The sequence below is a fragment of the Schistosoma haematobium genome, chromosome ZW (genome assembly GCF_000699445.3).
Source record: "Schistosoma haematobium chromosome ZW, whole genome shotgun sequence".
In the NCBI taxonomy this organism is placed as follows: Eukaryota; Metazoa; Platyhelminthes; class Trematoda; order Strigeidida; family Schistosomatidae; genus Schistosoma; species Schistosoma haematobium.
The window spans coordinates 70,224,135-70,242,300 of record NC_067195.1 but is presented as its reverse complement, the minus strand read 5'-3'; the positions used below and the strand labels follow the sequence as shown (position 1 = coordinate 70,242,300).

Below are 18,166 nucleotides of genomic sequence, written 5' to 3'. Positions count from 1 at the left end.
TTAATTCACAATTATCTTGTTAGTAAATTGATTCTACTTTACAATAAGATATTCTTATTTACTGATCTCTTTAGAGTAATTAAATTGTACTCGATTTCTGTTATCAGTATATATTTTTACTGTTATTAATGTGCAAATTTGATGTCGAGGTAGCTCTTAGTAACACTGGACAGTATTCTCATTATCATACAATATGTAAATATAACCTTTCTTACCTATAAGCTAAGTGTATGCACAACACCCTTTTTTGGAGATATTGTGTTTTGTGAACTTGACGGTTTGATAGTGAAGCTTTCACTGTTGTTGCTTATTTCTGACAACAACATCAGTACATACTTTAAATAGAAGTTAATTATCAGAATTTCTTGACAGTTTGTTCTGTTAACGTTGAGTTTGATAGTGAAACTATCAATTTCACATAATTGGATCTCGTAATACATATCATATCTCATTTTGTATAAAATATCTTAAAAATTCATATGCAGGTGCATATGTATGCATTCCATATAAAGATAACCTTGGTGTTTACTTCTTCTGATATATCACTGTCTTTGTTTAATCATTCAACTTCAGCAGCTAATCACCAAGTTATATATTCGACTTTTGCTTCGCTCAGTAGAACTCTGGCAGCTAGCTAGGATCATTGGCTTTCCTATAATAATTGTGACGAATAGCCAAGTACACAAACTTTTATATAGCTTTTGAAATATACATATTTACATATTAGACGGAAGTTCGTCAGATGTCACAATGTTGAAAAATCTCGTCGATTTGGTAGCTGACTTCAAGGACAAAGGTATTTCAGGGATTTAGTTTCGTTTAACAGATGAAACCAATTTGATAAGCGCAATTCTGGTCTAAATACAATACGAAAAGAAATAGGTGATTTAGAAAATATCCAGTAAACGATGTACCTTTAAAAATACCTCACTAGAACATACTGAAGGTAGGTTTTTAAGGCTGAGAAAATTTAAACATTCTGTTCATTTCGAGTTACATTTCGAAAACCGAACGAAATAATATATAATCATATATCATGTAGATTTCGTAAGATCTCATCTACCGAATTTGAATCTCATACGCAATGCTGGAAACATAAATTCTGTGTGTAAACTGTAGTTAAAATACTAAGCAATTTTCACTCCAAGATTTATTTGATTCTAAAACAAATAATACATCGTTTATATAATTTTGATAGTGACTGCAAATTAGTTTAAGAACCACTAGAAGCTTAGAACGACTGGACAGTGTTTTTGTCCTAGTACAAGACATCTCATCAGTACATACACACATGACTTCAATATAAGGTTTAAAATTTTAAATCCTCAGAGTTCATTATGAACATGATATCATTGATTTGTTAAGTTAGACTCCAATTTCACAAAATCCATTCAGCTTAATCAATGAATTACAACCACATCTCTGATTTAGTTGACTCTGTAAATCATAATAAATTACTTAATGCAAGAATGCACTAACATATAACAAAATAAACACGCTAAATAGTATTAATTTGAAAAAGGTAATCAACCTTGAACTAGTAGATGTTCTAAGTAAACTTTCATTTACTTAGTTGCTCAGTTATGAATAGCCGATAACTTTGAACATCAATATATTTATATTACATTATATTTATTTGTAAATGGTGTCAAAAATACTATCACAGTTCTAGAATTAACGTAACATAATAATAATAAAGACAAAACAACAAGAAAAGTGAACTAATATTATGTACATGTAACCCTTATTCTAATTAGAAATAAATATTGTATTTATCGATGCATTTTAGTAAGTTAATGTACATAATGTAATAGATAAAGGATGTATTCGACTAGACGTTTAACAACTTATACAGAACAAAGTTCTAGGAATAAGAAATAGTAGCTAATTAGTTTAATTAATTGATTTATCGAATTTATTTATCAACTACAGAGCATTGTACATTTGGCTTTAAGCTAATATTTTAAGTGAAAGGGCTAAGAACATTATCCAACTGCCCAAATTGAATTTAGTAAAGTGTAGGGTTTAAATCTGTTTATTAGTACAGTTAGTCAACTTTTAATACAACAGAATCATAGATTCAAATATGGTTTAATCTATATTGAAAATAATAACAATATTGTAAGCTTCTATACAATACTCAACTTGGTATATGGTTTTACGTGTAACTAGTAAATTACAACTAATGCTTTTGAAACAGTGAATTAGTAGCTTATGAAATACTTTCATCTATAACTGATGGTGTATGAAAAATTACTGCATAGTAGAGAACATTCTGTACTTGTTCTATTCTAGTTATCATTTCAGTAGTCTAGACCTACTACCACACATAATATCAAAACGTATGCATTCATGTATTTCCTGTAGTGATTGATATATCCCATCACTATACTCATCTGATGTTTTATCGATGGATATTTAGTTTATTCTCAATTTGACTGATTCTACAGGTCATGGACATCTACTATGAGTTATGAGTATCATGCTCAAAATAAGTCTAACAAATAAACGATTATTACTTTGATGATTTTATTATCTATTCATCACAATGTTTGTTACTGGTCTGTTTAGCTAGAAAGTAATCGAACACGTTTTTAATGAGACATTCCTTCTGATATTCAACTATTTCCCTAAACTACTGATAGAAACTTAGTTAAACTTGGTAGCGTTTTATTCCTACCAAGTTTAAAATTTAGAATACGAGCTTAATTATATAACTATTTCCTCATATGTACTACTCACCGTCTGTTTATTTTGAACAATAATGACTCATACAACCTTAATATTTAAATAAGAACTTTCGTCTAAATTTGAACGGATAGTTTCACAATATTTGGGCGCCAAGTTAATGTGAGACATTAAAGAGGGAGAATGTATTTTTAAAATCTCAGTGAAAGAATTTGAAGTAAATCCTTAATATTTGATTTATACTCTAAGTTTGTGTTCGACTATTTACGATTTTTACCAAAAAACGTGGTCAAGAGCTAACATCGCATTCCAAAAAAGTATCACACGTCTTTGGTTGTATCAAAGAACAGTGGTCTTCACAATATTTCATTTTAACTATTGATATTCTGGTTACTTTTAAACATCAAACTCTCAATCTGTTTGTCATAGATAAACCTGTTCACTTTGGTCAGTTATCTTACTAATCGATAAATCAATAAACTATAAACTAGCATCCTATTTTACATATTTCCTTTGAGCAATACTGATGATCACTTTTTACAAAGAAACCATTCAAAAATCCCTCCGAAAATTATTTAACTTTTCAAAGATTTAAAACTAGATGTTTTGTGCCCATTTTATTTTGCACAAATAAACAACGTCCAAATTATGCGACAACTGACTGTAACGTATTGGCACGATTTATTTATTTATTTTAACACATAGATATTGGTAAAAGGAGGCACCAAATACATATGCGCCATACAAATCTCATTCGATATGTGTGAGGTCTGTGATACTGACCGGGTGCCCAGACCGAAGCAGGTGGTTTTCTTAGGGGGCCACTCCCCGGGTCTTCGACCTGAAGGTCTGATCCACAAGGCAGTGGAGCGTCGTCAGGAGATGCAGTCCCGTGGAAGCCGGTGACCAACAATTGGTTCATACGCCATTTGTTCCCGCAGGATACTGGAGCCCATGTGCGCCATTGGTTTGGAATCCGGTTTGAGCGCCGGACATTCGCTTTTCGTCCTCTCATTTTCGTAAACAACACCCCTGCCACGAGAAGGCAGTGAGTAGGACTTCCCTAGCAGAGGCTATATATGCGTGGCCATGTGAGAGCATTTGGAGAGGGAGAGCGGACTCTCCCGACTCTCGGCCGTACCAGGGCATTTGGGGGCACGAACTAAAGACAATAAGGTAAACAGGTTTATTTTGTGTGAAATCACACAGTACCTTTGTAAAATATGAAAACCATACATTAAGTCCATTATTTGCATATCTTCCTTGAGCTGCCCCTTACATTCCTCATCGTGTTTCCAGTCCTGTTGTTATTTTGATTGCCCTCGATCTTCCTTCCTCTCCTCTTTGTTTCAATCTTCTGCTGGTAAGTATTCCACTTCCTATTCCCTCTATATGCTATTCATATCTGTCTGCCTAAGTAGCGCACATCACAATATGCTTATGTATTATGCGGTTACTTTTTATCGTTGGACAAAAATGTCTCACTTTACCCATTCATCTTTTTCAATTTTTTTCACTATCCTGAAGAAGTCCAGATAAGACTGAAGGACCAAACGTCGGAATTACATAAATTTCGGTCGCTGAGATTATTTCAAATCTAATGTGTACACTACCTTTATTGTTATTATTTCAGCGCCTGAATTTCTCGCTCATCGATTTCCTCCTGTTATATCGATCTAAAATGTGACCACTAGAACTGTTACACCTTTATGTCAGGTCAAACTTTGTTTATACTTGACTGTTTATATTAATTCTATGACTGATTGACATAGAAAACAATTATTTTGACCTTGACTGTATTCCAAGATTATCGATTACTCTTACTACTTTTTGTTTTACTCAAAAATAATGCTTGATTTATGAGCTAATCAAAATTTTACACTAGTAATCCAGTCTGAATGGCTTTCCGAGCCTGGTAACTGTGTTCAGTGCTATTTGGGACTTTTCATAGAAACCCTCCTTTGACATTTAGGTAGACAGATAGACAGGCAAAATGGACCACAATATAGAGGCCAATAAATTAGTACACCACTGTAACTAGATAGAAACAACATAGCGAACAATAAGTTTACAAACCATAAAAGTTAATAATAATAGTAATAATATTTGTAATGAGGAACTAGAACATACTCAGACGAGTAGTAAATAGTTGTAGAGTGAAAAATAAGATAAAATATTATAATCAATTTTGAAAGTTGCGTTTTGAAGACTTTCATTTCTAATTAGTTCTTATCTTTTCTAGGCATAGAATATTCTCATTTTGTTTCATCTTTCAGGATAATCTACATATAAGTTGAGAAATAATCACAACTGATAAATTATCTTAACAAAACTATTGAAATTATCAACATTTATGTTATTTTAGTAGGATTAAAATGTTTTTAATCGCTAAAAATTTCCCATTATATTAAATCACAATTATATGAACTTTTTTTGGTTTCTGTGACTACCCTCAACTCGATGGTCTTCCAATCATTGCGAGTCTTAAACATTGAACACGACTTGCCGCCTCTTGAGTACACTCTGTTTACATTGTACTCGAAAAACTAACTGCCCTGGTACAATCTAGTCAATTTTACTATTAGGGGGGATTAAAATTTTTTAAATATTTAACAAGTCATATTTAGATTTATTTTCATTCTAAGTAGATTGTTATCATAGTTTTATTGTCTGGTTCTCGAGTATATATATATATATTTTCTTATATACAAATAGTTTAGCTTTATGCTATTGTCTTTACATAAATAGATTGAAATTTAACTTCTTTCATGATGTATAATGCTCTTTGGAAATGCTTTAACTGTTGATATATGTTATTTGTAATTTTCTTCTGGAAAGTAGATTTCTTTTTTTATAATTCTTTGATTAAATTATCATCTCCTACCAAATAATACATCATTCTCTAAAGATTCTTCTCAATTCTTTCAGATCTTTTTTTTCTGAATAAAGTCTTTTCTCTCCATTTATATAGAATTCCAAACAAGTCGTGTTGAAATGGAAACAGTTGCAGATATATTCGATGCTAATGGAGATGGATATATTGATTATCGTGAATGTTTAAATGCACTAAGAGCTAATTATAGTAATTTGGATAGAACATCATCATCGAATACTAATGGTGGTAGTTCATTAAGTTTAAATCGTTTCGGTCCATCGGATGAAGAAACCATTAATGATGAATTAAAACGTCAAGTTGGATTGTGTACATGTCATAACACATATAAAATTAAGAAAATGGCAACAAATAAATATCGGGTTAGTTTTAATTCAGTATAAATAAATATAGTGGATTTACAAACTAACAATGCATTTTATAAATCTGACAATATCACAGTAATTAATAGAATTTTTTTCTTTATATCAAGTTTACAATTTGAATCTCAAGAAACTTAACTCAGTGTTATTCACTGTTGATCTAGATTGCAGTATCTCTGGCTACAGTATGAAATTTCAAGACTATCAAAAAGACAGGGAAATTATAGAGTGTTTTGATATTGAAGATATATAGTTTTTTTAGTGCTTAACAGTATATACAATACCTTAGTCCTTGTAGACTGACTACCATTGTCTAACAGCGTGAATTCATTCAGAGTACTTGGTTAATAAAATGGTTGTACAGAATAGATAATACACCATTCGTTATTCTTCGAAACTTTCCAGGTACTCATCTAGTATTTTTGGAGGGTTGAAATTCAATATCACCGGGCTCTATAAATTCCATATCAATTTTTTAAAATGTGGAACAAGTTTCATGTTCATGTCATACACAAAATATTTTTATAATTAACTTTCAAGATAACCTTGTATTTATTTTCAGAAATATTACTAATAAGCGTCTCCTTAACTCAAAGATTATAAATACTAACCATTCTTTATAAATATTCTATTTAGAGACTAGTTTTCATAATTATTAGTTTTATATAGGAACGGATAATGATTTTGCTGTTATAAAGTAAATTTAAGACTATCGTTTTATTTGCAAAAGGACTTAAATCTCATGTGACAGTACTATCTTCATGTTAACAAGTACTTTTTCGTAATCAGTCCAGGAAAACTCTCCACGGTACTTATTCGTTATAAACTTTAAGGATAAAGTTTCTATATAGTTTAGAAAAACATATAAAACAAAGAATATACAGATATTAGAAAATAATATAAATATGTGTTACTAATTACGCTGACTAGTCAATGAGTAATGATCAATCTCATATCCGGCTACTTTTTGGTGGTAAACAAAGATTATCTATCAAGATCCTATGTAACCACTAATCTAAGTAGCAGAGCTTCCTGTTGACTATCTCCAATCACCTGAAGTATCGCTGATAAATACAAAAGTGAGTAAAACTAGGTATTGAATCTCATGTCTTGAAAATTTTATCATTTCAATGATAAACTTTCCAATGGTATAAAGTTGATTTGTTTTCAAAAGGCTGATAAATATTATTAATCTCTTTATTTTATTATTTATATTATATATTGAGGATATTGTTTCTTGAATAATCACTCAATAAATTAGTTAAATGACTCATAAGACCATCATGTAAACATTTGAAACTCATTCTGCTTTATTTTTACTTAATCAACTGTAAGTTAATATTGACTAGAATGTATTAGGTTTCTTGTATATATTTTGTTACACGAAATTCCATTTAACTATCATATCGTATTTTATATAAGTATTCTCTTGTCTCTTTTCTTTATGATATATTGTAAACTGATCAATGTTTTTTTCCTGATATACAGTTCGGTGACTCACAAAAATTATGTCTAGTTCGCATCCTTCGTAGTGCTGTAATGGTTCGTGTAGGTGGTGGTTGGGTGACACTGGATGAATTTTTAGTTAAAAATGATCCATGTCGAGGTACGTTTCAGTCTCATTTTCCTCTCCTCTATTATATATATATATATATACAAGACTAAATTTTTGATTATGAATAAATGTAGAATCCAGGCTCCACGTTTCATAGTATTGCAAAACACGACAATAGGCACAAGGAGTTTATTTTTATTGTAGGAAGTATCTACATATTACATATATATAGCCTTCAATCTTCCATTTGCATTATCGGTGCGTTCTTCAATTTGAACCATCTTCTAGTCTGATCTCTTCGTGTTGTGGTAACACCTTGTTTTCGATGTACTTAAACCCTTCATTCCATCTGACAGTTGTAGGACATCGATGTCAAGTTCCACTACTCATTGCTAACACAATATTGTGTGTAGCGTCCACTACAGTATCTGAGGATCATCAGTTAAACATGCCTGCATACTAGTGTTAATGTTCACGCCAGGATTCGAACCCAACGCTTATTGCTTTAAACTCTAACTTATTATCCACCAAGCCAGCGGGATAATTTGCTTTGGGTACACATATCTCAATAGGGACTGATCAATTGCAGCCATGATAAAAAAGTTGGAAATTACAAACCATTACTAATATCTTTTCACAAAGTTTGTATACCTTCCCAACACACATTAAATTACTTTTCTGATATATATATATATATATATATATATATATATATATATATATATATATATATATGGTTGTTAACAGAAGGATCATTTGTCTTCAGTTCTAAGGAGTTTCATACTTGGAAGAAATAGATAATCAGTGCTGTTTAGTTTTCAGTAGTTATTTTGTTAATGCTAATTCGTAGATGTTTATACACGCTTGAGTACGAGTTAAGAAGACCTATGAAGTCTAAGGTGTATACCATATGAATCTAAAGTAGTGTACATATACGTTTATGCATATATTTAGCATAAATTTTAGATATATGAGGATGAACAAGGCGTAATAAAACCCTTACTTTGTGTTAGCACCACAAAGAAAATTATGTAAAGAAGGTTGAAAGGAATGAAAATATCAATATCCACACTGGAAAAAAGTCGTAAGATTGAAAGGTCATAAGAAAAAAATTAGAGCAAAGGACAGAAATATGTAAAATGATGAAATATCGCTTATTTGGATAGATCAATAAGATTAATTGTATGCCATGTATTTTATTTATTTCTTTATGTAGCTCAGTAGCCAAACACAAAGTTTAATGTGCTCACTTCAAAGACACAGTTTCCATATAAAAACTACCAACACTGTTTAACTACCGAAATTGAGAGGCGAAGCTAAGTTCGAATCTTAGAATGAATTATTGAAAGCTGTCTTTTAACTACTAGGCGGCTATTCCACCTTAATTCATGTTACTAAACGTCCACTTAAGCTGCTATTTTGAGGCTCATAAGAAATAATTGCTACAGACTACATAGATCAGTGTTGTGTAACTACCTGGCCACTGTATAACATAGTTTTTATTATCAACTAACATGTCGCGTTAAAGTAAATAGAGTTTCAGTATATGTAAAATATATCCCACCTGGTTTGATCAATATAAGTTGACAAATGCATTAGTGGATTTTATTTTGTTTAAAATTCTGTCTAAACTTAACATTATCCAGTTGGTGGCTGGACGTTTTGAGAACAGTGTTTTGAATAATGTTTACTTTCTAGACAGTTCGTAGTAATGTACACCATAACACCAGACTTCAGATCAGTACACTCATTTGATATATAAATAATTTCAAATAGTTAAATATTGTATATATTTCATATTGTTTATTGCTTCTTATTATATGAACTTTTTTCTTTTGCTTTTCTCCTATGTTTTTCATTTATATTATCCTATCCATTTGACACATTTCTCTCTTTTTATTGTACACATAAAATCGTATATGTATATGAATTTCGCATATGGAATCTCAATTTTTCTATTGCATGCATATTTCCATGTGTATGATTCTATTCACTACAATATGTGCACATTCTGATCCATTATGCATGCACATATACACACGCATATTTATTTTTTAGATGCCTGTGAACGCTTAACTAGTATAGCAGATTTAGCTAAAGCAGCCGGTGTTGGTCACGGTTCATACTGGTTTCCTTCATCTGTTACTTTTCAACATTCATCTTCAACAATAAAATCAAATCATCGAAACAACTTAAATAATAGTAGTAATAATTATAAATATAATCATCCAGGGATTAGTTCAACAAGTAGCTGTAGTGAAAGTGGTCACAGTAGTAGTTGTCATGATGGTAAACAGATTACTGATTATCTTATATCGAATACAACGACTAAAAATTCTATAATTAAATCTTCTGAATCATCTTTATCTAGTTCATCACGTTTAAAAACTGTTCATAAACGTTCACGTAATGATACTCATAATTTATATCAATTAATGATGAATGGTCCTGGACAAGATAATGCATTTTATTTAGTTATACCTAGTACAAAGCCTAATCCAGCAAATCATAATAACTGTAGTTATAATAATAATAATAATACCACTAATTCTCATACACTAGGAAAGAAACATCAATCATTACATACTAGAAAATAATCTAAACTTCTTAATAAACAATGTCAACTACAAACTACATACATTCATAAATATACATTTATATATATGCATATATTCACACTTTATACGTTATTTCTTCATTTTACACAAAACCAACTTCTAAAATTCTTAAAAGTTATTTAGTTATCAATTCTTTAAATATATAAAATGTTTTCTTTGTAATTTAACTTAACATTCATGATGTTCTTTACATTGGCCAACACTGGAGTAATTATTGTCTTTACTTTGATCAAATGGAATCTAGTCATCTATATTTAAATTTGTTATTATGATCCAGTAAGCATGCATCATAATTACTGTTTGATATTGTGTTGTGCTACATGTTGTTAATAATTTTTTAAGTGAAATGCTTAAATATTACCATCATCACTGTCATCATTTAAAGCACTATCGTCATTATCATCATAATGTTTGTTGTTAAAGTATGTTGTGATCGTTCTATTGTTGTTGTGAAGCCTATCAAATTTATTCAACACATTTGTTTCAATGCACTTGATATTTGTTTTCATATATATCATGCATGCTGTTTTAACGTGGTCGTATACAATTAAGTTGTAGTTGCTATGCATATATATATTAGTACGATTATATTATGCAACGTACTTTCTTAAAGATGTATCAACCTTACCTTACGAATCAAGAATGTATAAGAGGGTTTGTAGAGATTGTAGGATTTTCATAGTTTAAATCTCGATGCTGGCTCTCTGGTCTAAAGGTTAAGCGTTCACAAGTGAGACCTGTGGTCCTGGGATATCTTGGATCACCATCTCTGAGGAGTCTCATAATAGGACGAAACGACAGTCCAATGCTTTCAGATTTTCAACGGTGTTCTAGCTGAAATCAGTTCATGATTTATATTAAAAATATATATTTATCATAACTTGATATTTATTTACTGGTATGAAATAGTAATTAAATATTTTAGACCTGTACTTTTATTGATGTTACGTATATTTTTAAGAATATAATTACTGATCTGGAACGATAATAAGCCATTAAATAGATATCTATGGTTTGAACATTATTTGGTGTGTTTTACCACTAACGGTACATAGTATTGAAAACCATGCTTAAAATCCAAGTTATATAAGAAGTCTTTTCGTCCTATTTAGATTGAAGAAAGAATTCATACTACATTAACTTCTTGAAAATTAATCCTTGGTAAAAGCCACCTAATTTTAGTTTTATATTAATTGATATCGAACAGCAAAGCATATGACTGCAATACATTACGAATCCCCAATTGGATACCCCCGTCCAGACTATTCCTAATAAATCATCATGAAAGTGGTGAATAATGATAGTGACCTCACTTAAGTTTATACATAGTTTATACAACCAAATCGATAGCATTCAGTTATCATTAAACACAAATTAACATTAAAGATTATCAGAAACTGACTGGTAAATGGTATTTTGACTTCATCACTCGTTACTAATGTATTATCTCATTAAATACACTGTTGGACGCCGGCTCACTGATCTAGAGGTTAGGTATTCGCGCACGAGACCGGTCTTAGGTTTGGATTCTGTGTGCAATATCGTGGATGCATACTGTTGAGGAGTTCCATACTGGGACGAAATGGCCGTCCAGTGATTCCAGGTTCTCAGTGGTGATCTAACATTGATCAATTCATGATCTCGATCAAAAATACTATGAAAATCTGTGTTTATGAATCTATAGTTCAAATTCATTCTGCTTCACTTTGTAAACACATTAATTCCTTGAAATTCACTTATGATAATCTACAGTAAAGATAATTATTGGATCATGTAAGTGTATAATCATTCAAATAGTCCTAATTTCTATCACTGTGTACTATGTAAATAATCAATGTCAATATAGAAAATCAGGTCACAACCAGATAATGAATTAACCAGTTTTATCAGTTGACCTACAATCATATAAATAATTTAACACTAGTTATTGAACTTTTATTGTCACTAAATAATTAGTTGAATAAGTGCTAGAATGATCGAAGTAGTCGAACTGATAAGTTGGTCATACAATTGACTATCTTATCTCAAACGAAATCTAAACCACTAACCAACTGAGGAAATATGTTCGGAAATAAAATCGACTTTTCTGTATGGAAAAAATGACACCAAAATAGTAAAAAGAATTTTTAACCGAAATAAACAGTATTCAACCAAAAATTTCTTTCACTAAAACTGTATGATTTTATTTATCTTAATCTGGTAGTCTAACATTGATCGATTCATCATCTCAATCAAAAAGTTATAAAATATTCGATTACTTTCTTGATATAGGTCATTTGTGAAGGTTGATTAGTGGGACTCAACTAATTCGAAAATCCAACTGGCTGAATTAAAATTCTTGGTTTATACTGTATATAAAATCAAACTGAAGTGATTGAGACCTTATTCTGATGTTTAATATCCACGAATTTTATTGATCATAATTACCCTCTAATTCTGTACTTTTTATAATGTACTCCTTTTCTGAAATGTCAATTTTAATATCACAGACTGAGGGTTGCAACAGGAATTTTATTCACTGCATATTTAAATGATAATGGGATATGATTGAAGTATAGGAATTATTTATAGAAATTGTATACTATGTTTACTACAAAGTTACTAAAAGCGGTCATCAAGATGCCTTGAGTCTAAAATTCATGACAGTTAACACTTGTTAATAGAGTTTATTAGTAATCCTGAGAGAAAACTGATTTCCTTCATCCTTAGTTTTAAACACTCATCACACAGTATTAAAATATTTGACTATCAAACTGTGTTTCACGAGTTCAAATACTAGAAAGAACATATGTTCCATCAAAATGAGCAGTTAAGTCTTGCAGATAGGGGTCAATTATCAAGGAACCTAGGTCTAGAACTTTCTACCAACTGCTTTTAATCTAACATTCAACTGTTTGATATTGGTCTACTTGGACTATTAGTCATACCATTTAGTAGTTTTGTAATATGATCCAGTCTTCACTGACTTCCCACCCTATCAACAGTATATCTCTGGTGGCTAATAAAGAGGAATTCTTGGTGCTCCATTGAGACATTGTAGGAAGTGAAATAAGAACTATCAAACATTGAATACATGTCCTACCATATCACAAATTAAAAATATTAACCAACGTTCATCAACTCACCAGTCTATTGGTGATACACCCGCTGGGAGACCTAAAGATCATATGTCCATACTGAATGTTCTATAGTTTTCACTGATACTCCAATTAGTTTCAGAATATAAATATATGCGTTCATCGTAACAGACATCGATAACTATTTGGTCTATATTTTATTTTCATAGTTTTAATAACAGACTGATCTTAGTTAGATAATCACTGAAAGCCAAGAAGCATCAGACGGTCACGCGCCAATGGCAGCGGTTGATTATTGCACAATATCATGAATTGATTGAAGTTAGACATATACACCATTGAGTAACTGGTAAATGATCTAGAGGTCAGGCACTAGTCGTGAAACTGAAGTTCCTGGGTTCCATCCTCAGTTGAATTGCTTCTCGATTTTCAATGGTTATCTAAGATCAGTCCATGATATAGACTGTGAAAATTCAACTACCTCCACAAACCCCTTATACCTATGTTTTGATGTCAGAGCATAAAATAATCGCTTGTGTTTTCACTTGTCCCTTATTTTTTCTTAATTTTTGTCTCTTTTCTCTTGTTAAACAAAATTAGCTCCTCAATGGAAACCGATTGGTGACTTTAATGAAGATTTACACAGTTCATCTGATTGTGCAATCGCACCAATCACACCTATATTGACAACGCTTCAGCGTAAATCCTCTTCCTTCGCCCATCGTCTACGATCATCACCAACATCACAATATAGTACAACGTCAGCCAGTTCATATGCATCATTACCTACATCAAATCATGATTTGAATGTAGTTAAAAATAACGATGAAAATGATAATACTATCACTGATAACACTAATGCTAATAGTAATAATATTAAGTATCGTCATGATCGACAGGCGATAATACCATCTCGTCATTCTGCTGCTTCATTATCTCAACCTCATAGAAATAGTATGCATGGTGAAACAATTTATGAAAAAAGTGTAGATGATAATTTACATCAAAGGCGTGCTTCAGCAATTTGTATACCTTCCATAAGTAACACAACACCAACATTTTCCAAAGAATTCAATAACAAACAATCTGGTATGTATGTAGTCTTTATCACAAATATAAATCATATGAAAGCTAAATAACACTAAATAGGTCGTAACTACTCAACAGTACTCAATTATGAAATCAAAATCAAAACTTTCAGCTCACACGTGATGAACATCTAACTGACGAATACTAAATATGGCGAAACCCGCGTCCTGAATTCCACTGCTATTCATCAACCATCTTTGATCATAATACTGTTAAGACAGGAAAATAGAATTTAATAAATCAGTTTATAAATGTAGTTTAATGAAATCTTCATACAATTTCATCATTGGCTTAATTGCAGTGTAATGACTGAGACACATGTCGATTGTATTTAGTAATAGAAGTAGTAGTAGTAGCATTTGATCAGAATCAAAAGATGAATACTACTAGCACGTCTTAAGTAGTGAATACAATACATTTTCAGTTGATATTGATTCATATGAAGAGCTTTTTACGGAAAAAATTATTACTCACACATTATCCTAAAAATGTTAAATATACCACTGAAACTAAATTTTGATTACCTAACTGTTAACTTATAAATTTCGTTAGTATTATGTTGTAACGTGTGGACTGCAGGTTAGATGCGCAGCGTATTATTGATCGATCCAGTGACACGTAAAACACGTAGTGAACGGCCTAGAGTTCTGATTAGTCCCGCTTTCCTGTCTAGCCCAGCCAGTTGAGTCCAGAACGCAAGTCACAGCCTCTGAGATGTGAATCATTATATTTCAGACATACTCTATTTATATACCAACTAACCAGACCACATCGTACCATAAAATAGAAAACAACATTTGTACAATATTTGACAGGTGAAATGAATATTGACCAATGGAAATGTCCATTTAACGTCCAAGGACACCATTAGACTTAACACGATAATTATTGGTATATTCCTCTGCATCCCTAACATATTATTCTTTATTTATTATGTAATTTAGAATGTTGTAAATGAATTACAATGTAATTAATCCTGGATAGTCGATTTATCTACTTGAAAACTTTCCAGTTGGAAACACATGTAAATTATTAAATATAAGGGTTCCAATGGAAAATTTCAGGCAAGAATGTATTACTCTGGACTTCAAAGCGATATATATTAGACTACTGAGTTCTTGTCTGAAAATTATATACATCAAATGTCTTCTCTATACTCGGCAACCAATTTCTGTCGAACTATTCTTTCTCATTTTGACAAATATTCTTATATTGATTTCTTGTCTTTAGTTACTGATGAATAAGTAGTTTATGCATAATTCAAATGTACCCAAGGTCTCGAAGAATATCTTAGTTAAATGGTTGAAATCAATGAGATTACTATATGGTTTAATTTCAGTTAAACAATTTTAAATGATTAAAAAGAGAAACTAACTGTATATTATTATTCAATAGACTAAATGTTTATGATCACTAATTGTTGTTGTGGTGTAGGTATTGGATGATCACTGTCTAAACTATTCTACAAGCTAAAAATTGATATGATTTAACAGAAAATTGTTGAAAGAAAAATTGGTTTTAATCAAACGAATCATTAATTGGACAATGTAATTAATATATGAATTTACAATAGTAATTATTTGACATTTGAATTTCTTTTTGTACTCATCTGTAAGAAGATGATTAGTATCAGTGATATTTTACTTCAGAATTGGATAAATCATAATTTTATCATATTAAAGGTAGTTTACTAATGTCGAAATGAGATTGCATAAATTTTGTTGATTAGCTTGGATCTCATTTAGTTCATATTGTAGATACAATATTTATAACAAAGTCTTGACTGCATTTATCTAGTAACTGTTTACTAAATTCTATAGCTTCTATTCCATATTCTTTATTCTTGTTGTTGTGGCGTAGGTATTGGAATTGATGTCAATTGATACCAGGTGCTAAGTTGACTATGTTCGACTGATTTATTGAGTTTTTATTACCAAAAGTTGTACTGAACTGTTTCATTTTTTTTAAATGTTTTTTTTTGTCAATACTTTTATAGGTGTCATTCAATCTGAACATTTACCTCAAATAAGTAAAACAATGTCTAAATCTCAACTTTCTACATCCTCACCTAGAAATGATTCATTACCAACTGATTCTAATTTAATTCAATCCAATACGAAAACAAATAAAGATTCTGTAACTATGCCCGGTTCAAATTGTAATAATTCACGTATAGATATGTTATCAAAATCTAAAATTCCTTTATTACAATCTAATCTAAACACTGACAATTCAAACTATCAACAATTGACAGAATTAATTGACGTTACCGCGGATGCTGACACCACAAATGATAATAATGATAATAATAATAGATCTATGTGAAAAACTGTTTATTAGTTGTTTATTTTAATTCAACTAAATGTGTATATCAAAATTCACTTTAACCACTTAAAAATGGTTACTTTCGTTAATTTATTTTCGAATTTGTTTTCTTTTATTTAATCACATTATCATTTATTTTATTGGAAGTAGAGTTTATTATTTATTGTGTGTTGTATTATTCTTTTTTTTCTTTTTTCTTCCTCCTTTTTTATTTATTTTGCTTTACACATCACAGATTTGAAGATAAAATCTACTTACTTATTGTATAAATAAATAAGAATATTAGATATGTGCACTTGAAAAATTGTCTTTATGCAACAAACGCCCTTTTTTTTTCTTCATATAATTTTATTAAATATCTAAAAGTTCACTTCAATTTCTTCTTTTACACTCTTTGTTCCGAATGACGTAGCAACAACAATAACAACAACAATAGCAAAAAACATTTACATATCGTTTTTAAAAAAAAGTGTCTACAAAAGCGATTTCTAGATTTTATGTATTTTATTATTGGGAATGGGTTAATTATTTAATCAATTGAATGAATAGGTCAAAGAGGCGGTTTGCGGTGAATGGGCAGTGGTTAGATCAATCAAACAGCGTTGTTGTCATATTTGTCTTTATCAATTCTAATATTATATTAATTAACATACAGCTGCCATTATTTTTGTGCTAATAACTTTCATTGTATCTACTTACAAATTCAAGTTAATTTTTGTTATTTCATTTGTTCTTATGAATATTTTATCTTGTGCTCTTTTATTTATCTCTTTTTATTTGTGTGATGAACTATTTAGTTATTCTGTATTTCTCATTATCTTTATGTGTTTTCCGAGATTCCTTCATACGCTTGTATCATTCAATTTCTGTTGTAAAAAAAAAGTTCTCTTATTGTTATTATTCATTGTCAGTTTATATGAAAATAGAAATACATCTATATTAATGATGTCTATAGATTTTTTTCTTGGAAGTAATCTTTCTAAGAGGAGATTGTTCATGAACAAAGTTTTACACCGATAGATTATTGGAAAGTAGAGTGTAAGCTTGAATTCAACTTAACGATTCTTTCTAGTTTTCCGTACTTGTAAATAGTATTTTGTAAAAGCGAAAGGCAACTAACTAGTCGGTTTCGCTAACTCACGTGAAACATGGATCCACATAGGGTTTCTCTCACATGCCTTCAATCACTTGACATCAACGGATTTTAAATATTGATTGTTTCTGAGATACGATATGGTTGGATTACTGGAAAATTATAATCGCCTAGAAGAGGATAATTATCTTCAAGGATTGGAGTGAACTGGTTACTATGTTCATATTCTGAAAATGAATCAATTCATATGTCGTTGACATATTTTTATCTAAATAAATAGGATGATGCATTGTAATGGTAGCATATAGACATCTTCAAAGTAGTCGTGAATTCACAACACTTTTATAGTTATCGTGTGAATTAAATCTCATCATGACTATTTTAATTTTTGAAAGAAGTCATTACAAGATGGCCAAATTAGCATCCATTCAGAGAATAAATATCGTGATCCGTTTCCTCATAAGTC

General features: G+C 30.5%; 2 protein-coding genes across 2 annotated transcripts in view; both read left to right on the top strand.

The window, feature by feature from the left end:
* The window catches only part of MS3_00010478 (uncharacterized protein), a gene marked incomplete at both ends in the record, with an annotated part of 178,673 nt that extends 168,578 nt beyond the window's left edge, over positions 1 to 10,095 (top strand). Inside the window, 3 exons of the mRNA XM_051218846.1 lie at positions 5,660 to 5,943; positions 7,432 to 7,549; positions 9,557 to 10,095. Of these exons, the coding sequence (XP_051072340.1) occupies positions 5,660 to 5,943; positions 7,432 to 7,549; positions 9,557 to 10,095 (941 nt within the window). The remainder of the gene's footprint in view (positions 1 to 5,659; positions 5,944 to 7,431; positions 7,550 to 9,556) is intronic.
* A 1,759-nt stretch (positions 10,096 to 11,854) lies between these two features.
* Positions 11,855 to 16,607, top strand: MS3_00010477 (uncharacterized protein; the record flags this gene model as incomplete). The annotated part of the gene is made up of 3 exons (XM_051218845.1): positions 11,855 to 11,867; positions 13,794 to 14,282; positions 16,279 to 16,607. The coding sequence occupies 3 exons, from the start codon at positions 11,855 to 11,857 to the stop codon at positions 16,605 to 16,607; spliced, it is 831 nt and encodes a 276-aa protein (XP_051072339.1).
* Between the last annotated feature and the right edge of the window lie 1,559 nt (positions 16,608 to 18,166).